This window comes from Zootoca vivipara, chromosome 1 (assembly GCF_963506605.1).
Source record: "Zootoca vivipara chromosome 1, rZooViv1.1, whole genome shotgun sequence".
NCBI lineage: Eukaryota > Metazoa > Chordata > Lepidosauria > Squamata > Lacertidae > Zootoca > Zootoca vivipara.
Window position 1 is genome coordinate 97,857,968 of NC_083276.1, and position 26,700 is coordinate 97,884,667.

Genomic DNA, 26,700 nt, shown 5'->3' on the forward strand with positions numbered 1-26,700 from the left:
ACAGGCAAAATACCCACTCAGCCACCCCACTCACACATGAAAACAAAGACCATCAAAGCCAATCACAAATGAACAACCACACCCTTGGCCAACCCCAATTTCTCTCACCATCAAAAGAACACAAGCGAATAAAGGAGTACCAACACAAACAAAGCTGACATCACGCCCTACATATATTAAGCAAAACAGAAACATCGTCACCTACTCCCACCCCCATCCGCCCTCCCACCCCCTATCTATCTCGTTTTCCTTCTTAGCGTCTTAATAAATGAAACTGATTTGCAAAAATGATACATGTTAAAATATGAGAGGCACTGAACACGCCTTTGTAATTCAAGAAACCTTTAATAAAAATATATTTTATTTTTTTAAAAAAAGCTGTTTGAGTAAGTTCTGGAATCAGTAATTTCTCAGCATGACTTAATGCTTGCCATGAGTGGAGGCAGGAGGGAGAAATTTAGCTGTGTTTCTGTGGTGCATTGTCTGCCAACTCTAAAAGAAAGGAGGAAGTCTTAGCATTTCGGCATCAAAATGAATGTCTTCATTGTCCTTCTGCTGTTTTCTTCATCCTATGGGGAGCTGTGAAATAGAAATGAGGATTCAGCTGCTGAAGGGATTAGGTGACAAACAGTCCTACACCCACATTGTCACAAAACAAGTATGAAATATTCTAATGTAGCAATGGCATGGCTTCTGTCTGGTTTTTTCTTACTCCCCCTCCCCCCCTCTTTAATTATGACCACACTGCAACTACTCCACGTTTCAGAATTTGATCCAAGCAGGAAACTAGCAAGTGTTATAATTGTCCAATAATTTCACCTGGAGTGGATGTCTTTATTGTGGAGCAAAGTGACAGATCTGCTTCAAAAACACGTGCCCAGGAGGGTATCATGTAGCAACGCCTGATTTCTCCTCCATCATTCCAACAGAGGAAAATAACTATATTGCTGAAATGGTTTGGCTTTGACTCTGTTATTTGCAGTGGGGTTGACAGTTCTGAAGCTGGAATTAAATTTCTTTCCTCTAAAGCAGGAGTGTCTACAAAACCAATTTGCTATTTTCCATATGACACAGTCAGACTGTTGACACCTTGCCTATATGAGTTTGAATGTGCTCAGCCCATTTCTGCGCTGTGGAGGTTTGTCAGTAAAAAGCATCTTAGTTTAAGGGTGGAAGTAAATCTTCTCAGTCCTCCAAACATAATATTAGGTGACAGAAAGAGCTTTTGTCTTGCGGGACTACAAGAGACCTAGAAATCCACTAAAAGTGCAGGACAAAAGAGTCGGAGGATTATTCATTTCTAAGACAACAGGACTGCTGAATCTCTCTGCATCCGACATGACACACATATACTCCATATATGATACTATCAAGTGTAGTATTTAGGTATCAAACCTGGATATATAATATTTGATGGTGCCAATTGTTTTCCTGTGATTTAATACAAAGAATAATATTAAATATTCATATTAAATATTAAATATAAAGGATACTTAATGTTTGTATATGGTTTTCAAGCATTCAACATGCTACACATACATTATCTAGTTATAATTCTTACAATAATTCTGTAAAGCAGGGATATTCTCCAGATGTTATCTAACTGCAATTCCATCATCCTGTTCCATGACTAATGGGAGTTGGTGCCCAACTAAAACTGAGGGAGGGCACAGAAGTTCCCCAGCCCCAGGTGGGATAAGTCAGTATTATTATCCTTCATATTACAGATGGGAGAAGCCGATGTGGAGGGGGGGGGGGGGAGGGAGACAGGCTTGCCAAAGGCCACCTAGTGAGTAAACTGGACTTGCTGCCGCCAGTGCAACTCTTACATTGGATTGGCCCCAATACATTTTCTAGAGAAGAATGTGAGAGAACATAAAAGCTCATGCATGGCTTTGTAGAATGTCTACTTTCAGCTGCAAAGTGCTGCAAATTTCAAGAAAGCTTCCAGGTAGAAACACTCTGTAAATCAGTTGTGTTTGATTAAATTTCTGTATTCCATCTGACTTTTTGCTAATGACTGCAAAAACAGTATTATTACCCACAAAACAGCTATGTTCTTAGCTTGTTTGTTAGCGTTTTTTCCTACTTTCATGAGCAAAAGCCATCCTTCTCTCTCTAGGATGGATGAAGATGTCCATTCTGGTATTTCTCAGCTTCTCATTTTTCTAGTCTTTGGTTCAGTTTAACACACCATCATCATGTTAGTGTGTATTTCTCTAATACACACATTTCATAAGTCATATTGCATTTTTGTGTTATATTCACTAATATGTACATTTTTATGCACACTTTCCCTAAAAACATTATTCAGTTAGAGAGCTGCATTGCACTTTTCAGATAAGTGAAAATGTTGAAGAACAGTTGCCTTCCAGTTTACATATAATTTGGGGATTAGGTAGCTTCTCATTAAAATGTCAACTACTTTTTTTCATCATCCTTGTCTCCCGTAGTTTATTAGCCAGTATTTGGCAAAGACCTAAACACTGTGTTTGTGTTTGTGTGTGTGTGTGTGTGTGTGTGTGTGTGTATGTTTTAGTGCTACTAACCGGACAATGAAAGGTTTGTTTCAGGCGAAGGAAGTCAATCTTCTAACCTGTCTATCCAGTGATTACTTTTCCCTTTCTAGGCTAAAATGAGAAGAGGGACAGGGATTCACTTAGGTGCCAAGATGCAATTACACATGCCCTTGTCCTTCAGCCAATTCAGTGTAAAAAGAACAGTTCTTGCCACGAATTCCCATTCAGCTCTGCTTTCTGGAGGCCATTATAAATCCTTTGGGAAATTTCCTCCCTCTTGGGACAGAAGCCAGGGCCAAAACTCTAGATTGGCTATTTCCCATTGTGGGGGGGGGGGGGCGTCTCTCTGCTTTTCTAATCCAGATTGAAGGAGTTGAACATCTGCACCCCATTCAATCCAAAAACTGCAAAGGAATGAACAATACCAATGCAGCAGCTTTAACTTCAACCAACTTAAATTGAACAAAAGCAGAAGGCTAGAGCATCTCCATGACTCTTTAACTATCTCTCACAAATAGACTTCTGGCAATATCCCCCTCAAACTAAATATGAAATTGTTCCATGCCATCAATTAACAACAAGCAGGAATTTCACCAGTGGTATATGAAACATTTTCTACTCTGGCAGGTTTCACATTTTCTACCTCCTTAATGACATGGAGCAATTGAATCAAGTCAAATTCTGGGTGAGTCTCTCTTCATTGAGGAAAGGGAAACATATATTCTTAGGGTCAAATTCTCATCTACAGAAACAAAAACAAAGAAACCTTACCTTGGGTGGTGGACAGGCATTATGAGGATTGAGAAAATTGACATACTCTACTAAGATGGTGTCATGCTGAGTCTCATGCTAGGCTCTCCACCATCCCAGGCTGTGCACCAAGGCCACATGGTCCCATGTCATTTAAAAATACTGCCTCCTTAGGGAAGGAGGCTAAGAGAGGAGACAAGAGCTCACGGTTACACTATTGCCAGGCACTCCACTGCCGTGCTGAGTTTACAGCCTGGAAGGAAAGGCCTAGATCAGGCATCCCCAGACTTCGGCCCTCCAGATGTTTTGGACTACAATTCCCATCTTCCCCGACCACTGGTCCTGTTAGCTAGGGATCATGGGAGTTATAGGCCAAAACATCTGGAGGGCCGCAGTTTAGGGATGCCTGGCCTAGATAAAGGCAGGCTGTGATCATCCCTGCCATTTGATGGTGGGAGAGAGTTGGGAAGAGTCTTGATGTTTTCCATGGGCTCTTCTGTTCCACTGCCAGGCACATCCCTAACCTGATCACAAGGCTTGGCTGTGGGGACTTCAGTAACATGAAATTCCTCACACTCAACTTGTAATGGACCATGTCCCTTGCTAAAAGATATCAAGAGAAGAGAGACAAAGAGAAAAGAAAAGTTAGACAACGACGTACTAAAATCAAGTTCTGAGAGGACGCTGACTAGGTAGTGTTGGTACATAAAGGAGATAAATTAGATCAGAAATGTGGTTGGTTTGCCAATGGCCAATGGTTTTAGGAGTTGTAGTTTAACAACAACTGAAGGGCCACAGGTTCCCCACCCCTGTCTAGACTTTTGGCTCTGCTTTCTGACCCAGGTTGAAGGGGTGTTTCAAAGAATCAATCTTTTCAGAAGCCAGGGAGAATTCCAGGGAAGCTCAGTCAAAATCTTGCTTTAAAGAGAACTTGCTTGCTTTCCCTATCACATCTAGATGTTTTTTTTCCTGAGACTTATAAGAAAACATAACACAACATAAAGACAGACCTCTATTTGTGTAGTCTTTCTTGAACCTAATAGTTTTTTATTGTTGCAAGAACTGTATAAACAATGGCTCCCATACAGATAAAATGAGTTATGACTAAATGTCATCAAAGCAAAGAACAAGTTACTGATCACTTAAGGCCCATTGCTTTCAAAGAGCATTTTAGGAGCATGATCTTAAGCAGGTTTACTGAGAAATCATCAAGTTCAATGTAGTTTCTATGTGAATATAAATTGCATCTAATTGCAGCTGGATTTAGAAAGCATTGAACAATTCAAAGATATATGTTACCTACTTGCTCCTTGTCTCAAAAGTGCATGACCAAGGTGCTGAATTTTGTTTCCTCACAAATTTATCCAACACATGAGCTGGGAACTGGTGTTATACCAATTAGCCCCTCCTTCTAGCATATTCAGATACAGTGTGAATGTCTGCAGGGAGGAAGCCTTTGAACATTATAGTTACATACAAGGGTTCCAGGTCAGATGGAAGCTTTCACATATACATTTGTAAGCAAAAAGGCCCTCCTTGCAGACAGCCATGTTGAAAGTGTGGCTTCACCAATGCCCTCTCTCACACTTGGGAATAACATGTCTGATCAGGGCATTGAACACATAGTTTTTGTGTATGTGACAAACTGCTAAATCCCGAATGGTCAGAAGCTAGCATTAATATTAGGATTTAGATGGATTATAATACCTGCTGTTATTTTTACTTTTCGTTTTAGATGCCAATGCTTACTAGGAAGATAATCTCACTGAAATTCAGCTGGACTTTGTTCAAAGTAAGCTATGCTTAGGAATGGGCTGTAATCTTCTTTCTGGAACTGACTTCTTTTGATGAGAAGATAAACTGAGCTAGTGACCACTGCAGTGACCCAGTAGCATGGCATTTCTCATATTCTAAAGCTTCTGCTAAAGCTTCTCCAAATTCTATTTACTGTGCAATGGTTCACTGATAGGAAAAATGGATGCTCAGCATTTGATTTGATATTTTATACAAAGTACAGCACAGTTCCACTTCATTTGTGAACTGACAGATCTCATACTGCACATTTGCAATCATAGGAATGGTTTCGAAAACAAACCTGATAATTTTGGTTTTGATATAACAGAAAGGTCAGTTCTCACTGTACCATGAAAAAAGCTATATAAAAAAACTTTTGAATTTAAACACACACAGACAATCAATCGCTTCAGTTTATCTCACTGAAATCTAGGGTGTCAAAATAGGATATAAAATAGAGCACTTCAGAAAATGCAGGGTATATTTTCCCCGCTGGCTACAGTTGACCAGTTTAAATAGTTTTTGTGCAGTCTGTCAATATAGAAGTTTTATTTTCCTGGGAGAATGTCACTGTCAATGAAATGCATCAATAACTGTAATTCTGAGTTTAAAGATGTGACTTCACTTCCAGAATATTGAATGTGAAAAGGCTGTCATAGTGTATCGTACTACATTATCCAAACATAGTAGAAAACACTATGATTCTCTGCCCTGATGCTGAACGTATAGTCAAGTTGGATTCAGGAGATTTCATGTTATTGAAAAAGGCACACAAAGCCTGACTGGTTAAAATAAAAAAAATATTAAGAAGAAAAAACATGTAGGGAAACATGAAGGGCAGTATCCAGAGAAGTAGTTCTGCCAGTGCAAAGACATCTGGCGGAACAGTGGAATGGCCCCTCCCTCTCCCCTCCCTGTGCACACCCTAAATCTGTTCCAGAGTTTCCCCAAACCCTTCACAGCAGATCTGTGGAGCCTGGGGTATGTGTGCCATTGCACACACATCCATCCTCATGCTAATGGAACTACAATGTTGCATACCACCCAAAATGTTTTGTTCATTCTGCAATAGTTCTTTCCCCATGTTATGAATAGGGGATCAACATTGCAGAAATACTACTGTACCTTCTGTCCACGTTATGAATAGGGGATCAACATTGCAGAAATACTACTGTACCTTCTGTCCACAGTTTGAACCACCATGCCCACTTCTACAGGCACAAACATTTGGCTTGACACATCTCCCTCCAAACTGGCATTTCGGCTCACAAGCAGCTGCAACAAAACAACTTGTAAGTATAATTTCTATTTAAACATCAACAATGATATTAAACTATTCAGTTACATCAGATTTTGCATTAGATTTCCTTTTGCCTAAAAATCAAAATTCAGTTGTGAAGTTGGTCTCTCTCTCTCTCCCCCCCCCCCCCGGTTTCACAGTTCTTTCAACCCTCAGAAGTCATCCACATGCTAATTCAGTGCAGATCAGATTTGGGGGCTTGATTGCACCTTTCAAAATTTCAGGCAGTTGGAACTGGATGGTAAAAGCCGCCTATCCATGCTGTGTTCATCCAGTGATGTTGGTTTTCATATCACCAGCCCAGAGTCAGGCAGCCTGATCCAAGAACAGCAACTGCCATGGGCTGGATGAGTTTTGCGAAGAGGCTCCAAGAACCTATTAACATACTAAATCTGTACGTAACTCTTTAGAGTGGTCTGTTTGTGTGGATAAAAAAACTGAACCCCTCTAAGACTGTAGTCCCTTGTTCTGATGACATGAGAATCCCATTCACTAAAAGGAAGGGGCAATCTCAACAATTCGCTCTTCTAACATTGCACTGTTCACGTGAGTGGATTACTTGCATGAGCAGTTCTTTGCAGGAGTTAGCCAACTGTGTAGCAAGGTCTGAGTGACTAATGATTCTGTTCCTATAACTTTTTATTAAGGAGAGAGAACAATAACTTCTGTGAATAGGAGCTCTTTGCTCCAAAGCTGTTACATGATTGCTTCTCATTGTGCTTGTCCTATTATCTTGAACTAACAGAGAAAGGCAGAAGACTCTAATTACCCTCTTTAAGAAATGCGTAAATATGGGGTTTGAGTTCCATTGGTGAATGGGCCCAGTGACCTTTTCAGTTCCAACAAAATAACACGGGCACTTTAAGATAACCTACCTTGAAGAACTGACAAAAATGACTTCTGTTTATAATACATTATCTTATAATGGAAAAGGAATTTCAAAACCCTTTACTATAGATAATGTGGATGATGACAATGGCCCCGTATTGTAAATCTGAACCATGTCCCTGCAACTACAGTAGCTGCGATCCATGAAAAACTGGGCTCACCTAAATTCCATTAGTAGTATCAGTAGAGATTAAGCACTTCATTCTGTGCTTAACTCCAGAACTTTTTCAATGGGACTCTGAAACACCTTGGTTCTTCTGGCAGAAACACTGTGCCTCATTGGCCTGCCCTGTTGCCAGAAAGCACCAGCTCACCTCCATGTCAAGGTCCTTCACAATCACATTGGCTCAAAAGTCTTTGGATTGACCAAAGTTGTTGAGCTTTTTGGGGTCAATCCAATGGGTAGATCACTGCCAGTATATATATATATATATATATATATATATATATATATATATATATATATATATAGTGGGAGTAGATCACAGTCTCTTGGGAGTTGGACCTGCATTAGAGCAATGAGGCAGGAAGGTCCAAAGTCCTAGAATGACCTCCCAAGTATTACTGCATCACACCCACCTCAATTGCAGACTCCCCCTTCTGTCAAGAAGAAAATGACAATTGATGGCTGATGGGCCATGTTTGGATAGTAGATCACAAGCAAATATGGATTAGATTGGGTTACACCCCTGGCACAAATCTGTAAACTATCTGCATAATCCCCTGAATTCTATAGACAGATGATTAGGAAAGAGCACTGCAGCATACAATCCACCTTCTATACAGGATGAAATGAGTTTGCTTTAGTTCATCTAGTCTAATGCGATAAATAACCTTTTGAAATATCACCACTTTGTAAAAATAAATAAACAGGATTATGAAGTGTTTATAAGTAATATAGTTCACCATTTCAAGCTTGTCTGGACATATAATTTATTTTCTAATGCTGGCAAGCTATTTTATGATTCTAAAAGATATATCAGTTCATTAAAGATATGCATCATATCACTTGTGTGACTGACCCCTGCTTATGTTTGAGCAGTATTCCGCTAAAACCCAGCTATGTTTCCTGCCTTCATAAAAGTTAAGGCAACAGGACTGCTGATTTCAAGCCAGTTTTTCCCTCTCCTAATTAGCAGTATGTGCTCCTATGACATTGTTTTGGCAGAGAAAAAAGAGAACAGTCAATTCATAAGGCACTAGTCCAAGAACACACATGTCATGTTATTATTTTAATTAGATCTCAGGAGCTGGAATTTCTGTAATTTCTTTTTAAACAACAAAATCTTTCCTAGGAGCGAACTTATACTGATTAAAGCCAATGTTGTTTTGGTACAATGTTATTTGAATTGTCTGTCTGTGCAGCAAAGATACCAGAAGTCACTAGCAAAATACAGTCTCCCTCTCTCTCTTAAATTGTGTGGTACAATAAAGTTATAGATTTGTTACTGGGTCTGTATTCACACAACAGTTTATTCCCTTTCCCCAACATTTTTTAGCTGTTAATTTCCACATTATAGTTGAGTTTTCACACAATGTAAAAACCATGTCTGGAACTATAGTGCAGTACAGTGCAAGTTTACCACTAATTTCTATGTGATTTGCCGGTGAGCTTTTTTCTGGAAGCAAATAACATGGAAATGAGCACTAAATTTGAGCTATATTCCCCACACCTCCTCCCCCTCCCTTTCAGGAATTGGCATTGATACCTCAGAAGGCAGGTGAGCAAAGATACCCTACCTGCACCATCAGAACCAACCGCTGCTGCTGAAAGGTGACCAACTTCTACCATTGTGTGCCACTGGATAGGAAAAGTGGAATTCGAGGTCATTACCAGAATGTATCATGAACCAGAGCCTTCCAGGGAACAACCACACAAGCCATTGTGGTGCAGAACTGAGACGTATTTGCAGTTCTCATCCAAAAGAGCAGCGCAGAGGAAAATCCTACGCATCCTTGTAAGTTGCTTAGCCAAGATGGCATTGTTGTTGTTTAGTTGTTTAGTCGTGTCCAACTCTTCATGACCCCATGGACCAGAGAACGCCAGGCACTCCTGTCTTCAAGATGGCATTATCCTTATCCATATATCCATATATCCATCCTACTCTGCTAGCTATCACCACCTATCTTGCGATGATCATTGTCTGGAATCCAAAGAATTGCTTTAGCTCATGTAGGAGCTTTCATTACTTTCTTCCTTGGACAGCTGAACCTAGTGTCCTATCAAACTGCTTTTCAACATCCTCTCAGATCCAACATAGCTTGTCGTGCAGCATAAGTTTCTACCTGAGAAATGCAAGTCTCAAACTGCCTTTGGTGTATGGAACTAACTCCATAGAGTTGACTCCTAGTCATTATGCTACATGTTTTTGTTTTTTTTAAAGATTAGTAATGTTCATGAACATCAGCGGTATAAAATACTGTTGCTAAAAATAGAATTTTTGTTCCCCACCACACCTGACTTGTACATTTTCCAGCAGCATATGGATGGTCACTCTTGTACCCAGAATGATAGACTACATAAACTTTACAGCATTTCTTGAGCTCTGATTAGAATTTGCTGGTTTGTACACAGATGGATACCTTGTACCTGCGATAAGCCTTCTGTTTCTTAAGAGCTCAGAGAAAGGCAGAAGACCACAGGTGCAACTTGAACCACTGCAGTGATGCAATAACAGGGAAAATAAATCACCAGTCCATTTAAGAGTTCTAAAGGATACAGAAGCTCTATGCCAGATGGTATATGTCAACCTGGTTGTATAGAATTATATGCTTACAGGGAGCGGAGCTGTTTATCGTATTACAGAAGTAATGTAATAGAATTCTAAGATGTAAGACATTGGGTGCACAAAAACGGACCAGGAGAAACTCCACTGCCTAGAATGTGTAATAAAACAATAGGTATTGCATTATAAAATGCATATCAAAAAACTATCTTGCACATGAGGTGAGGAAATTAAATGAGCAAATGGGGCACAGTATGTTAAAGGGAAGAATAACTAGCAAAAATAATAATAATTCAGTACTCAAGTAGAACACACTCCCATTCTACCCCACATATTATTGCAAGGAGAGTTAAAACATTTCAGAAGAAAATTGGAATGGAAATCAGAAGATAATAACATAGCTGGGGTTTAAATGAATATTTCATAAATGCATTTACAAGGAACATCCAACCACTAAACACTAACAATGACACAGGCATTATCCTCTATCGTCTTGGCAAGGAGTGCTGTTTAATAAGCCAAGTTTGTGTTGAAATTATAATCAATAAATGCACCATGCTATATAAAAATGTTTCCCTGTGTGCTAAAAAGAACAGAGCAGTAATTTTCATGCAAATAACAACCTTTGTTGAGAATGTTACCTTCCTTGTATAAATCGAATAGAAAATCTGGAAGCAAGAGTATAAAAGTGATAAGCAAAGGGTTCATAAAATTATGAAGCTGCTGATTTGACATGTGAATTGAAGGAAACTGTTCCTGAAGGGCAAATGAGAAAGCTAGTGTGTGTTCAATAATATTATATTAGAACAGACGATAACCAGCATAAATGACAGGGAGGTCAGTGAAGAGGATTTCCCCATTATTTCAGCTTCATTCATTTTTCTAATTAATTCCTAGAATGTTTCCAAATACAGCAGTTTGCAGTGTCAGACACAGCGAATGAGTGCTCTCAGCAGCTGCATACCAAATGAGGACCCCTGTGTGATATTTGCCAGTCCAAAGGGACTGGAATCATTACTGGCAACACAGCCATGGCAGTGTCAAGTCAGCCACCACTGTGCCAAACTCCTCTCATTTTTTATTTATTTAAAAAAGCCTCTTTGGAAATTGGAAAATGAACTGTGAGCTGCAGCAAGTGGAAGATGTAGCTGTTGATTTTAGAAGAGGAGGGTCTTAACCTGACATTGGAAAGAATCAATGGATTACATGAAGAGCTCCCACACGTCCACCTCCATAATCTGAACACTTGTCCAGGCAAGCCTCAAAAGTCAGGCTTCCAAGATGAATACGAGCCTGGCAAACCTAGATACTTCATACTGCTTGCCAGTTACAGAAGCTTATGTGTATACAACTCCCAATGGTCACTATGCAGGAAGAAGGCTCTCCAAGGCTCTTGATTTCACACACAGCCTACTAGACACTGCACATTCAGTGTCTCACCACAGTGAATCCCATGCTTAGACCATGGAATTCCTGGTTTAAGTTCTGGAATCCTTAACTCCCATTGAATCAGTCCGCATGGCTTGGTGGCCCATAGGACCATGTATTGTTTGTAAATGTTGCACTAAGAAGTCTAAGCGTGGTGATGGAATAGATGCTAAATATATTAGCAACTAGATAGTCTTTTTTTCCTCAGGCATCTCCCTATGGACAATTTGTTCAACATTTGAGGCCTTTACCATAAGAAGCTTAGCGGACATATATTAGGAAATCTTGGTGCCCACTCTGTGGAAAACCTTCTAAAGAGGTGCATCAGAATCCAGCACTTTTATCCTTTTAGATATTTGGCAAAAACTTGGCTCTTTCAGAAAGCCTCTGATTGCTTCATCTCTGCATTTACCTCTTAACCTGATACATTGTACTGCTAGCATACTGCTCTGTTGTGAGGTTCTGCTTCCATAAGTAAAATGATTATTTTATTGATTTCATCGTGTGTTTCACTTTGTCTTTGGATAAAGAAAAGTAGGATTACTGTTATTTATTACTGTAAGTGAATAAATAAAAACAATAAAATAGACTCTTAAAACATCTTGTTTAATCTTAAATAAAAATAATTCATACCCCCCCCAAATGCTTTATTTTTAATTTGTCTTTGTAGATTTTTAAACACTGTGTACCCATTTAGTGAACATTTGGACCAACATGTGTTTCTTCTTTCCTCTTCAATGTTTTAGTTTTCTTAATTTTATATAGCCATATTTGGAGTCTTTTTTTATAATAAATAAAAGATGCAAAGTGGGGCTCTTTACTGGTGGTGCCCACTGTAAAATGATCAGGTGAAATACCTATGTTGGCTTTCACTTATTCAAAACTATTTTTTAAAAAACTGAATGATCTCATATTGGACAAAACAGTTTTCAGAATAAGAAAGTATGATAATCCAACTTGCTGCAATTAGAACTTTTTGCAGAATTATTAGAGGAACCAAAATAATATTTCTCTCTCTCTCTCTCTCTCTCTCTCTCTCTCTCTCTCTCTCTCTCTCTCTCTCTCTCTCTCTCTCTCTCTTAAGTGTGTATGCTGCATACTGTCAGACAACAGGAGGAAACATTAAAGCAAAATCAATCAAAACATGGGGAACCAGCAGGTGGCCATAAGTGTTGATATTGCTATTAGCAATCTGCCATTTATTTTCAACTGAAACATTATGGTGGGGAGCCCTATAGATGCTCATTATTTCCTCCACGTAAGTACTTTATGCATGAAATGAAAATGTTATTACATCCCCACCCCCACCCGTTCAACATGAAAAACTGCAAGTTTGTTTTACTTAATTTGACTTCTATGCAGAAAGACAGAGATAGTGTTTGAGGATGAAAGAAATGTGCTTTCCCAGTTTATATTTAGCCACCAAGAAGATTTCTGTCATATCATTAAAACTGCAAGAACAGGTACGCTTACTTGGGAGTAAGCTTCCTGAATTTAGTAGCACTAATTTCTGGGCACCTGGAGAAGGAACTGGCAAACCACTCCAGTATTTTGCCATGGACATAAAAAAGGAGAAGCTTTGAGAAGAAAGCGAGTGTTTCCAAGGCATGCTCTGGTTCATGGGGTCACGGAGAGTCAAACACGACTAAGACGACTAAACAACAAAATTTGTGGGCAAATGTGCATATGATAAGCTGCACCCCCTACAGCAATGATGGTCTGTGTGCATAGGCGTTGCCATTTGCTCTGCAGATATAACAAATACTAGAAACAGTCTATTTAATTGTGTGCATTTGAAGGGCAGAGCAGAGGGAGGAGAAATTGAAAGATACAACTTGGACTGAAGATTCCAGTGCAATCCTTTCTTAGGATTCCTTTTTTTGGGGGGGGGGTTGTATTAAATTTGGGACAAATAATTCAGTATAATGAAATAAATCAGATATTTCTTGTTTTTACAATCATACTTTGCATACATTTCAAAGTTCATGCTCTCCACCCTGAAGTGTGGCTGGTGCTGACATGACTTTTCAGCACCAGCCTCTTTAACCAGGGATTGAGTTTACCTGGCCAGCTACACATATATCTGTAATTAATCTACTGCTCTGTTAAAGTATGAGTTGCGCTTTAAATAATGCTTTGGGTTAGTGGTGGATAAGGCTACCAGTGGCTGCTATTCTGGATGGCTGTGCTCTGCATCCACTGTTAGACACAGTATGTTTTTAAACACCAGCTGCTGAAAACCACAATAGGGGAAGAGAGCTCTTTTGCTTGGGTCCTGCTTGCATTCTTTCCATAGGCATCTGATTGGCTACAGTGAGAACAGGATGCTGGAGTAGATGGACCATTGGCCTGATCCAGCAGAATGTTATGACATTGTTATGTTAGTGTTTGTGAGCTGTTCCCCCCAGTTGCATTGTGGCCTACCCTGGGATCATCACCAAATATGCAGATGGGAAAACTATAGTTTCGAGAAGCTAGGGGTTGACATGAACATGGTTCCCACACTGTCAAATCAATCCACTCTCCTCATTATTAGCCTTTTCAAAGTTTACAGGAGACATGCTGTCAAGATTTCCATGTCCCTTCTTTACAGGGATACGAAGCCTTTGTTACCCCTGCGATAAAACCAAATATCCGAGGCCGACCTAGTGGCGGTTTAGTCACTTTTGTTTAATTAATGGAGACTGCCTTCAAACATAAATTGTATAGTCTGCATGGTACCTATATGGATAGGTCAGGGGGTTTCTTTTCTTTTCTTGGGCCTAGGGGTGCGAGCGTTATTGATCATATCCTGGTCTCCTAATAATAATAATAATAAATAATAATAATAATAATAATAATAATAATAATAATAATTTATTATTTATACCCCGCCCATCTGGCTGGGTTTCCCCAGCTACTCTGGGCGGCTTCCAACAGAAAAATAAAACACAGTAATCTATTGAACATTAAAAGCCTCCCTGAACAGGGCTGCCTTCAAATGTCTTCTAAAAGTCTGGTAGTTGTTTTCCTCTTTGACAAACCTTTGGAGAGGTCACAGGGCTTCAGCACTTTCAATAGAATTGAAAGTGATCATCTTCCTATAGCAATCTCATTAATTCCCCTTGGTTTGGAGGATTGTGCAAACAGAAAACATAACTATGACCGAAGTGCAACAAGTACTTACGAATCTGGCACAAGAGGCCCACCCATCCTGCCGCGCACTGGCAGACATTAGGTCCGATACATTCCCCACCATTTGAGCAGCTGGGCAAGCAAACAGCTGAACAGAAGAAAAAGGTGAAAAGAGGCAAATGAGAGGATCTGCAGGATGCCCCCATTGTTCGTAAGTGAATGGCATGTGTTAGCTTCCCTCAATTATTTTCAAAATGGTCGAATCTCAAAAGAGCTTAATGAGCATTCTTCACGAGGCAATTAGCATCCTGAAATTTCCATGATTAGAAAGTTCTCCTTAATCTCTGTTAGTCTGACTGCTAGTTTCATCACAGATTTGCATAGCTGCCAAGTTTTCCCTTTTCTCGCGAGGAAGCCTATTCAGCATAAGGGAAAATCCCTTTAAAAAAGGGATAACTTGGCAGCTATGCAGATTTGTTCCAAAGGCAGATTCCCTGGCCATTAAAATTTCATTTCCTATTAGGGCTTGAAGCCTTAATTGATTGATTGGTGTGATTAGCTGAGTAATCCATTAATTTCAGACTAAACTTGTGGGTATTAAATGAGATTTTAACCAGATCAGTGCCCTTTAAAGGGTGCTGAGGGGCAGTATCTTTGCTGTAAACAATCTGCATGCATCAATCAGGCCAGTGCAATTGCTTAGGATTTCCCAGTCAATATTCGCTTAGTGGTTATATAGGATTTTGCCTCTGTGCAACCAATGATTTTGCCCCTTATCTGGGCTGAGACATCATCAAAAATTCACTATCAGGCAAGTAGCCATGGCTGTACACAGGGTCCTATCTGTGATCTGTTTAAAGGCATGGGGCACAGGTCAGAGAAAAACTTTCGCAAGCAGATCACACAGACCCAGCCTCATGAATGAGCTTGAATACGAAAAAGGACTCCTGGGTTGAGAGGAAGACAGAATGAATGGCATGCAGACCGTGCCAAGTAGGGAGGCCAGCCATAGCAGGAATTTATGAGTTTCGTGTAGTGGTAGCTGGTTGTGAATGTGCTTCATATTATTATTATTATTATTATTATTATTATTATTATTATTATTATTATTATTTTATATATTTGCATCACCTTTCAATGTAGATTTCTAAACTGATACACAAAAAACTAGAAAACAACTGATCAATAATACATTATATATAATGAAACAACGCAAATCCATGCAATATAAAATAGCTAGCATGCATTAACGATATGCTGCCCTGCATTTAGACATACTATCACCTACTTGCTTGATGCTTCTTCTCTTGGAACTGTGTGGTGTGGTGGCTTTGGCCTCAAGTCTGAAAAGATGCTGTCGTCCCTTGACTGTCTTATGTGGGACGTCTGAGCCCCATCCCCTTCAATATTCAACAAAGACCAAGTATAGGCTTGCCTCTTGAGGCGCTGCCTTGATCCTGGACTACCGGTGATATCCAATGAAATAATACTCAGAGCATAGAAATCAACTAGCTTAAGTTGAGGAAGGGGCAAAGGTCAATGGTAGACCATCTTCTCTTTATGCAGAAGGTCCCAGACACGATCCTTGGCATCTCTAGGTAGAGCTGGGAGAGAACTCTGAAACCTAGAGAGCCACTGCCAGTCACAGACCCTCCAAGTGTCCCTATTTCCCAGGGATAGTCCCAGATTTACAGAAGCCACCCTGGTTTCTGATTTGATCCCACTTTTCCTTAGGATGTCCCTATTTTCATTGGAGAAATGTTGGAGGGTATGGTAGGATGTCCCCATTTTCAATGGAGAAATGTTGGAGGGTGTCAGAGGCGCCTGCGGCTACTCTTGAGTAAAGACGCTCCACTCAGTCTTGCCTTTCAGAGTTTTATTGTGCATATTATTTACAGTGCAAAGATATCAGCAAACATGACTGCCTAGTCCGAGTCAGAACCCCACAATGGCTTCTTCCGGGTTCTCGCCCAGCATAAAAGCCTAGGCACCCCAAAGCGCCGCCCCCTGGCCCTACGGGTGGGTGCATGCCTCAATTCTGGCATCAGAGGGAACGGTCTCCTTTCTGGCGGCCCTGTGTCCGACATCTCTCCAGACTCCTCCTCCCCTGGCCCTCTCTCATAGCGACGCTGAGGCTCCAATACCTGACAGAGCCCTCTCTCCTCCCCACTCACTTCCTCATTCCTTTCTCCTGACTCGCTGCTTGTGCTGACGCTGGGTGAGGAGCTTGTCAGGATGACAGGGGGCGGCTCTCTGTATGGCGTCCCCCTGACAGAGGGTATAGAGCTATCCGACTCCCCAAGCCATCTGAAGGCAGCCCTGTATGGGGAATTTTTTATAATGTTTAATGTTTTATTATGTTTTCATATATGTTGGAAGCCGCCCAGAATGGCTGGGGTAACCCAGTCGGATGAGCAGGGTTTAAATAGTAAAATTATTATTATGAAAATTATTATTATGTTTTTTTCCTTGACAAAATGTTGGAGGGTATGCAGTCAGTGTAGAAAATACTGAGCTAGATGAGCCAATGGTCTGACTTGGTTGTCAGATCCCTATGTTCTTCATAAATTACTTAAATCCTAGGTTGCTTGATTCCATTGTGTCTGCTCTGAGTATAGCTAACATTGGATAACACCCTATGTTTTTGAGTGATGAGGTTACTAACTGGCTGTCTGGGGCACAGTTAATATTTGAGAACCTCAGGAATAGCGGGTGTTGTGCTTTAGCAAGAATGATAGAATGAAACCCAATGCTGAATCTTGAAATGTTTTATCAGCAAGACAGATACGATGTGTCAAGGCAGTATATTAATAAGTCTTCTGTACAGTTTGTTATCTTCATTGAAAATTTATTCAGCTTATCTGCCAGCATCATAATAATGAATAACCATGTAAGGGGGTGGAAGTTATTTCCCCAAACATTTTCAGATCAGATGACTTATTTGACTTATATTTTTTATGTAAACTGCAGTCAAATGTGGTTAGACTTAACAGTGTAAATTATGCACTGAATGAATGTGCTTGTGATGACCTTGAGAATATATTGGCATAGAAAGGCTTTTACTACAGGCTTTAAATAGTTCTGGATTTGAAATATATGTCATTTCTCCATAAAATGTAACAAAATATGTGTGGCTGCTAAAACAGAAAATCAATACTTCACATTTAATACTACAAAAACTGAATTTCTGTAAAGAAAAATCTGCATAGCAGATAGACAGCTGCATAAGACAGGGGGTGGGTGGGTTTTTTTTCTTTTTAATCTTTCTATTTGGAAGCATAAAATGTTTATATCAATTTGTATTGCCAATATATAAAACTGTTTTCTCCACAAAGTCCTGAAGCAGCAAAACTAGATCATTTGCTATATGGCATCCTAGCATTTAAAAGAGATTACCATTCATGCTGGCAGGCCTGAGTGATAAACAAATAGTGTCTTTTTGTATGGGAAGGAGCTCGACTCACGTTTACTGCAGCACTTTCCTTTCCAGCCAGATGGGCAGTCGCAAATGTCAGGGCTGATGCATCTTCCTCCATTCATACACATAGGATCACAGACACCTGCAGTGTGGCATAGTTAAACAAGGGGAATGACTGGGGAATATTCAAGACTCCCCCTGTCAAAAAAAAAAAATTTGTTTCGGTTTTGTTGCAAGTTTCGTGACAGCAAAGTTTTGTGTAATTAAAGACAAAAAGTAATTTGGAAGTGAAGAAGTCTTAAACTTTGGGATTTGAAAGCTTTAGTAAATCCTTCTAGAAATCTGCTGAGGTCCACTGCATGCGAGAGACATTTCAAGGAGCCTTCAATAAGAGCTGCTTCGCCAGAGAAATGAGGGAGACATTAATTACAATGATTCTTGAAAAAGTAAACAAGAAATCTTCAGTGGCAGATGTAGGCAGACCAATACCACTTATTACTGCTGATTGCCAAATTCTTGTTAAAGCCATTCCCCTCCTGATTGGAAAACATATTCTCAGGCATTCATCTGGATCAGCAAGGGCTGGTGGAGAATTGATTAGTTTCACACAATTTCAGGAATGCGTTTGCATTTTATCCATCAAGGATAACAGACAAGATAAGGCTGGAATTGCCGGTGGTTAGAAGAAAGATAGGAAAAAATGGTTAAGCAAACACTATTTCAAACATTTATTTCAAAGTCCTTTGGGCCAAGTGGGCCGATTTCTGTGGCTTGGGGAGATAATAATGGTGGCCACAGCCGGCTATCTCAAATATCTGCAACCTAATGTACCAGGAACCAAATTACAAATGAGTAAACTGGAGAAAGCTACTTGGTTGTTTGATCTTAACCTTGTTTAGGCAGAAGAAGGTCCCAGTGACTACAATGAGAGTTACTCCCAAATACACGTGCACAGGACTCCAGCTTTACAGCACCATGCAATGCATGCTTGCTCAAAAGTAATTCCCCTTGGCTGACTCACAAGATTGTATAATTCGTTTCCGGTAGCAAAACTCTGCCTGGGACTCTGGAGTGCACCTGCCAGTCAAAATATTATTCATTCTTATTTTCTGCATTTAGTAAGGACTGTGCTAAATGCACTACTGATCTGATTCAAGAGTTTCATATTACAATACATACAGATTGATATTCAGTTGCAGTCCATGGGTTGGGTTGGAGATATTGTTAGGGTGCTGTCAGTGACTCCCGGCTGTTGCCCAGGAAAGTATAAAGACAAGGGAAGATTTCTTAGTGTCCTTTTTTATTCAGTATTTACAGAGAGAGGCTATACAACCCAGCCTCTTGGATAATGGCATTGTCCCAAGTGAATTTCCACCCCTCCGTCTCTCCCACTTCCTCATTCGTCACTTCTACGGGTGCTGATAAGCTCTTCGAGCTCTTTGCTCTCCTACTTTCAAGGCTCGCCAGGTTCTGGGAGAGGGTGGGTCTGGAATGCTTTCTAATGACATGTCAGCCAGGTGTTGCTCTGGCTCTCCCATGATTTCCCAACTTTCCCTATCATCTGCCTGTGAGCTGTGACCTCCCATAAACCCCTGTTGTAAATCTATACTGTTTCCTCCTCCTCCTCCTCCTAAGATTCATGAGAAGGGGGGATGGTCTCCACCATTCCTCCTCTGCCCAGTCCTTGACAGATATGGAGACATGCTTCCGACATTGTTCTCACCATAGTTTACCTGGACGGGGCAGGGTGGTAGTGGGAGGTTTGGGGCTATATATTGGATCCACATTGGTGGATCCAATCTGATATTCCCAGCAGTATGCTAATACAGCCCCAACCTCACCACCACCCTGCCCCAGCCCATCCCCATCCAAATAGGCTGCAGTAATGCTCGTATCAGGAGAGAAGGTCTGCATAGCTGCCAAGTTATCCCTTTTTAAAGGGATTTTCCCTTATGCTGAATAGGCTTCCTCGCGAGAAAAGGGAAAACTTGGCAGCTATGAAGGTCTGTGGCTCCATTCCACTGCATGGCCTCAGAATTTTTGGCCTCAGAATTTTTATCACAAACCATAACCCTCTACGCTTTATTACAACACAGGCTTTCAGCAGCCTAGAAATCAACTAGATTGGTATAAAGAAAAGGCGTTTTATATGTGCTTTATATGCATTATAACACTGTGGCAGCAGGTGGCACTGTGGAGTTCCGTTTTTGCCAATGTGATTTGTTATATAAAGTTTGCAACACATTTAACTGAAATGCTTCTTTGATGTTTCTAGATCCAGCCTTATTCTGCACCCCAGATCTATCATAGTAGAATACCACCATACCAGTACATTTGGAAAATGAAAGTTAGCAACTCTTTTTCAGATATGGAGAGGAGGAGGGACAGGCAGACTAAAGGCTAGGACTCCAGAATCTAGCTTTGTAAGAGACAATGAGTTATTTTATCCTTCCCTAGTTTAAAAACTACAACAATCATAGTATACTTGGAGTTTCAAAAAGCTTTTGACAAACTATTTCACCAAAGACTCCTAAGTAAGCTTAGCAGTCAATGAATAAGAGGAGAGGTCCCTGGATCTGCTGAGTCCCTGTTCAATTATATGTACCTACTAGAAGATTCTTGCTATGTAAACTCAGTTTACAGTGAGCCATCAATGCAGATAAATGCAGTATTTTCTCCCTTGCTTCCTTTTGCTAACACCATTGCCTCATTCTCCCATTTCTTAATTTTCTTTAAATACAATTCCATTTTCAATACCCACAAGTCAGCCTTCAACATTTGTTGGTGATAACTAGCTCCAATCTAGATCCCACTTTAGGCCTCGGTGGAAAAACTCCAATTTTAAAATAGCAAACAAAATGTTACAGGCTCTCATTGGGAAACTAAATAAATTATCAGACATTGCAAACAAACTGAATTATCCTAATCCTCCCAGGAGCAAGCATGACTTTGAAAAAGATTCAGGATTCCTTTCCCGCAGAAATGCATCACATACTGACCCCACAGATCATGAAAATTCATTTTTTCCCCTACCAGAGGGGAAAATCTTATATAAAAGCAATCCATTGGGTAATTGCAACAGGAAATGGAGAGTTCCATTTTAAAATTATTTTTCATTTTTAATAAGAATTTGTTGTTGATAACGAGCAAAAATAACCTTTAGCAGAAAAAAAGAATTGCTAACTAGAAAAGTATTCAGCAGAATAGGTGGTAGAGATAATGTTTCCAATAAATTGTTTTGTTTAATTTTTGCTTAAGAGCAAAAGCACAATTGTCAGAACTTCTTGGTATATTGTTGTTAGGACTGAAACAAATGTCCAGGCTGAATTACTGCTTTCCAGGGGCTGAACTAATACCCCAATTCTCCCCTTTCTTTTTCCATGTTCATTCCTGTTGTCTCCTAACGTGTCACTTTTTGCTAGTGTTTTGGTGGTATAGTTTGGATCTTCCTGTTCCGGAGAATAGTGACATGGATGATCTCAGCCAAGTTGTAATCATGATGCAATCACAATGCCATAAATCCAATCAGATTTGACTATAGCCACAATCACACCATACATTTAAAGCACCATGATACCACTTTGAACAGTCATGGCTTCCCCCAAATAATTGCTTGGTTTGTTAATTCCAAGAGTTCTGTTTGTAGAGGGGTTGATTATAGGTCATAGTTTCGTGGGGTTCACCCTGTATGATGACCCCTCTCAAGACAGAGACAGGAAAATGTGTCCTTTTTAATTCTCCTTAACTGCTTTTTTTGAAACCATCAACCATGGTATCTTTCTAGAGTGCCTGAGTTAGGGGTGGGTGGCGCTGCTTGGTTGGCTCCTGGTCCTACTTGGATGGTCATTTCCAGAGTGTGATGCTTGGGGAGTACTCTTCAGTCTTGTGGAGCTTTCAACGGTGGGGGGTGCCTCATCGTTCAATTTTATCCCCCATGTGTTTCCCATCTACATGAAACCTCTGAGTGGGGTCATCCAGAGTTTTCAAGTACATTGTCAGCAAAATGCTGATAGCACATAGCTCTACTTCTCCTTTACATCTGCAGCTGTGGCAGTGGATGTGCTGGACCATTTTCTTCTGTCAGCTGCCATTTAGGGGGGGAAAGGGGAGTACCTCCATCTAATCCATCCCCTGCCCTCAGTCCAGCATAAGGGATGCTTGGATTGGTCTGTTATTCATTGAAAATGCATAACTGATATCCACATAGTACATTGAAGTATCTAGCTAACCTTCTACTGTATGGTATTAAAGTAGGGATGCAGGTGGCGCTGTGGTCTAAACCACTGAGCCTCTTGGGCTTACCGATCAGAAGGTCGGCGGTTCGAATCTGCATGACGGGGTGAGCTCCCGTTGCTCTGTCCCAACTTCTGTCAACTTAGCAGTTTAAAAGCATATCATTGCAAGTAGATAAATAGGTACCGCTGTGGCAGGAAGGTAAAAAGCATTTTTATGCACTCTGGCTTCCTTCATGGTATCCTGTTGCGCCAGAAGCGGTTTAGTCATGCTGGCCGCATGACCCAGAAAGCTGTCTGTGGACAAACACCGGCTCCCTTGGCCTGAAGCGAGATGGGCGCTGCAACCCCATAGTCACCTTTGACTGGACTTAACTGTCCAGGGGTCCTTTACCTTACCTTTTACCTATGGTATTAATGGTTTGTTAGGTTGGCAATGGCAATGCAAGTTTTGCCATTTCATCTAACGGGCACTGGAAATAGGTAGACAAAGAACTGAACACCATTAATGCTGAGCTTTACACGGTATGCTAAGAATGTCGTGATTCATCTCTCTTGCATACTGCAACATCTTGTATCTTTTAATAAGATTACCCTTTCCATTAGACCATAATTTAGCACAAAGGGACAGGGTTTTTCACTTTAATACCTCTCATTTTAGCTATAAGAAACAAAATGAGGAATCCTGTGTAGGGAGAATATTAACTCAGTTTCCTGGTGCCAGTTACCTTTTGTCTGGACCCTTTCAAAAGAACTGAAAGTCCATGATACTTAACTAACCTTTCCTGAAACTATAATTTAGATTCTGTTTAGCCCCAGGACAATAATTACCTGTCATCACATAGCCTGAGCAATACTGGAGATAAGGGGAGAACAGGACTATGCTGCAGTGCTGACTAGGAAGATACAGTTTTAGAAACATTGGATTTCTTTGCCCCGAGAGGCTGGTAAATTGACCTCTACAATCTATCCCACCTCAGTGAAAGGCAAGAGAAGTACCTCCAAGCAATATATTCTTAACCAGCCAAACAATCAAATGTATCAGATACAGCTGCTAGGTGGTAATGCCAAAAATAATGATAAATGATTGAATAGTAGGATAGGACAGTATGTATTCTTGATTCATTTTCAAGGGGAAAATGCTATCAACTGCAATGGACAGATTAGATCAGCAGAGAATCATATGAAAAATACATCATTAGTAAAGGGATCCATAGCTAAGGTACAGGTAAATAACCTTATTTAGTTTATTTTAAATATGACCAGCCTTTAACCATAACTGTGAAAATAATATACCATTCTTTGATATCATTTATCAGGAGATGTGTTACTAAAATGATTGAAGTACATTGTATAAAAGAAAAAGAGGTAGCAGAATTCTTAACTAACAGCTGATTGACACCTCCCTAAAGGACCTCATGTGAACAGATATTAAGAATGTTCAGAACCACAAACCCCACAAAATTGTGAGACAAGTCATTCAGTGGTTTTGTGGTACACTTCATTTGGTATTTTCGCTTCTGAGCTGTTATGAAATACAATCATCCAAATGCCAAGCTATTATTATTTGTGGGTTGGTTTTTTATTTTTTAAGGCTAATGAGTTCACTACTTCTTTTTAAGGCTTCAATGTTGACTTTTTCAAGATTCCACCACATCCTTCCTTGAGGGATTATTTTTTTCAAAGTGCAAAAGAACTGTCTTCAAGTATCAGCCAAAATGACACACAACAAAGGGGACTCTTAACAGTATCTAGCTGTACCCTCCACATCCTTTAAGTCAGGCACTGGGAATCTATGGCCCTCCAGATATTGCTGGAGAACTGCCCTCATAAGCTCTGACTATTTGCCACACTGGCTGGGTCTCATGGGAATTGGGTCCAACAACACAGGAAGGGCCACAGCTTCCTCATTTCTAAGATATTTTGCCATCAAAGTGTTTTACCATAGCATATTACTTGGGGCGACAGTGGCAGCAGCAGAATCACTAAAACCTCATACTAAAAGGAGGACAATCTCTCATTCAGATGCAAAATTAATTCCCCAATTGTTTCCCCTGCATGCACCATGGAGGCATAGCTGCCAAGTTTTCCCTTTTCTCGCGAGGAAGCCTATTCAGCATAATGGAAAATCCCGGAAAAAAAGGGATAACTTGGCAGCTATGCATGGAGGCTTATTCCCATCTACACCCTGCAGTGTTGGGCATTCCATCAGGTGCCCTGTGGCTATGTACCTCTGTCAAGCTTTCAAGGTATCATCGAGGTACATCAAGGTGGATCAAGGTTGTCCAGGTAGATTGGCTGCAGATAAATGTCTGCTCATGAGGAAGTGAATCTTCTAAAGCAGGTAACATCTGGTCAGGATGAATTATATAGATAGACTAATATATCATTGTGCTGGAAACTTCTAGAATCTAAGTGGCTTAGGTAACACATCAACTGCATACTCCTGCTTCTATGAATTAATATCAACTTTAGAGGTCTAGCTGTGGGTGCCACCTAAAGCATCCACTAAATGAGCAAAAGAGACACAGCTTTTTCTGCAGTGGTACCACAGCTCTGGAGAGCTCTTCCTATCCAAAAGTGCTTTTTTCCCATCAGAGATTTTCAGCTCATTTTTAATGTATAACAACTTTCAGTTCTATTGTTGCTAGGTTTTTGTTTTTATGTGAAACTTTGCTGAATGGTAGGGCTGGCCCTGAATTCCACATTAGACAAGAGTCATCAAGAACAAATGCATTCAGCAAGGCATGGTTTCCCTGCTACTTTGCAATGAAGATTTCACTCAGAGGCACAAGTACAGTTTCAATGCCAGGCTAGGCACAGGATCAGACAACAGTTGCGTTTGAAGCTTCAGAACAACCTTCATCAGAAAATGAAGATTAAACACATGTCAGTAACAGGCTGATGAACCAACATCTATGGACCAAGTTCTCATATAGCTGAGCTAATCCCATTATTTGCTGTTCATGAGAGAATGGCTGATAATCCCAATAGGACCAACATCATCTACCAGCAACCAAGCAACTCCTGATGGTGGCCCTGGGTAGCCATGTGGAGCTAGCACTGGATCGATGCTATGATCTAGTTGAGATGCCTGCAGTGGTGGGACCAGTTGACCCTCAGAGTACCTTGCAACTATAATTCTATGCTGGACACACTAGGAAATGTGGGGAATTTAAAATAGTGAGCACTAATGTAGGATGGGGCTCACCTTGCAGAGCTTCCCCTCATACCTTTCTCTGAATCCCAACCAGAAAGTACCAATTTCCCCCAACTAGCTTATTTTAGATGAATTGTGGAACTAGGGTCTCACATCCTTAATGTATTAAAGATGTTAAAAAAAAAACCTTCTCTGATATTTTTGCAGATAATTCTTCCATTTCATTAAAAATTATTCAGGAACCATATTTGCAAAAGAAGACACTCAATTTTGGAGGTTCTTGGGTTTGATATACACACACACATACACACACACACACACACTCTTCAAAAGGTTGTATGGTTATTACTTCAGGTCTCAGCATATTATGGGTTGTCATACTCAGAGCAGACCCCTTAAAATCAGTGGACTGAAGTTAGTCATACATCCATTCATTTCAGTAGGCCTACTCTGACATATAACTAAGCTGGAAAGAAGTCTATGAATTGATAGAATAATTGAATCATTGAACTGTAGAGTTGGAAGGGACCATGAGGGCTATCTAGTCCAACCCCCTGCAATGCAGGAATGTTTTGCCCAACATGGGGCTTGAACCCATGACTCTGAGATTAAGAGTCTTATGCTCGACTGACTGAGCTAGCAGGTCATGGGTTCCTAACTGAAAAATACAGAGCTATGTCATAATTGTGCATTACTTCAACTTAAAAAATGTCTGTTTAGTTTATGCTAGTCTTTATTTTTTTTAAAGAAATCCAAGACTTTATAAGGATAAGCATTGTAAAGCCTCTATGCCATGTTTCTCCAACCAACGCCAAAAGTATTGTGTATGTTTTCCTCTTTAAAAAACAATCCACAGCTTCACATTGCGGGGGGCAGGGAGAGAAAAGCCCATAGGCTAGAGAAAAAGCCTTATGCTGCTGACCCCTGCTTGAAGAGGGTAATAAATCGATGGTCAAGTAGTGTTATTTCTTTAAAATTGAAGTATGGCTAAATATTGTTCTGATATATAATTTGCCATGAAAGGCATTTTCTTTAAGAGAGCTTTTATTGTTTGGCCCTGTGTGGATGCTGAATAATGGAATTCTCAGCAAGCAGAATATAGGGAGCCTGAACAGTAACTGATGCATAATCATACATTTTGCTGTCAGCTCTGGCATCCTCTTCATTTTGCTTGCAAGAGTCTGGATAGCATAATCACAGTGTGGTTGTTTGTCAGCAAGCATAAAGTGTTGAAATCTCTGCACTTCAGCTGCCAGCCAATCCAAGATGTGTGATTTACATAACATCCCCCCCCCTCCGCCCTGCTCCAGCGCTATATTTGTTTACACCAACAATCAACATCCACTTTCAACCTGAATGCATTTCATTTAA

General features: G+C 40.3%; 1 protein-coding gene across 1 annotated transcript in view; it reads right to left on the bottom strand.

Annotated features, from left to right (window-relative positions):
• Nucleotides 1–236: 236 nt before the first annotated feature.
• Nucleotides 237–26,700, bottom strand: part of LOC118092273 (uncharacterized) — a 68,884-nt gene continuing 42,420 nt past the window's right edge. The window contains exons 8-11 of the mRNA XM_060272609.1: nucleotides 17,984–18,079; nucleotides 14,572–14,667; nucleotides 6,241–6,338; nucleotides 237–579 (exon numbers count right to left, since the gene is read on the bottom strand). Coding sequence (XP_060128592.1) covers nucleotides 565–579; nucleotides 6,241–6,338; nucleotides 14,572–14,667; nucleotides 17,984–18,079 — 305 coding nt within the window. The 3' untranslated portion in view covers nucleotides 237–564. The remainder of the gene's footprint in view (nucleotides 580–6,240; nucleotides 6,339–14,571; nucleotides 14,668–17,983; nucleotides 18,080–26,700) is intronic.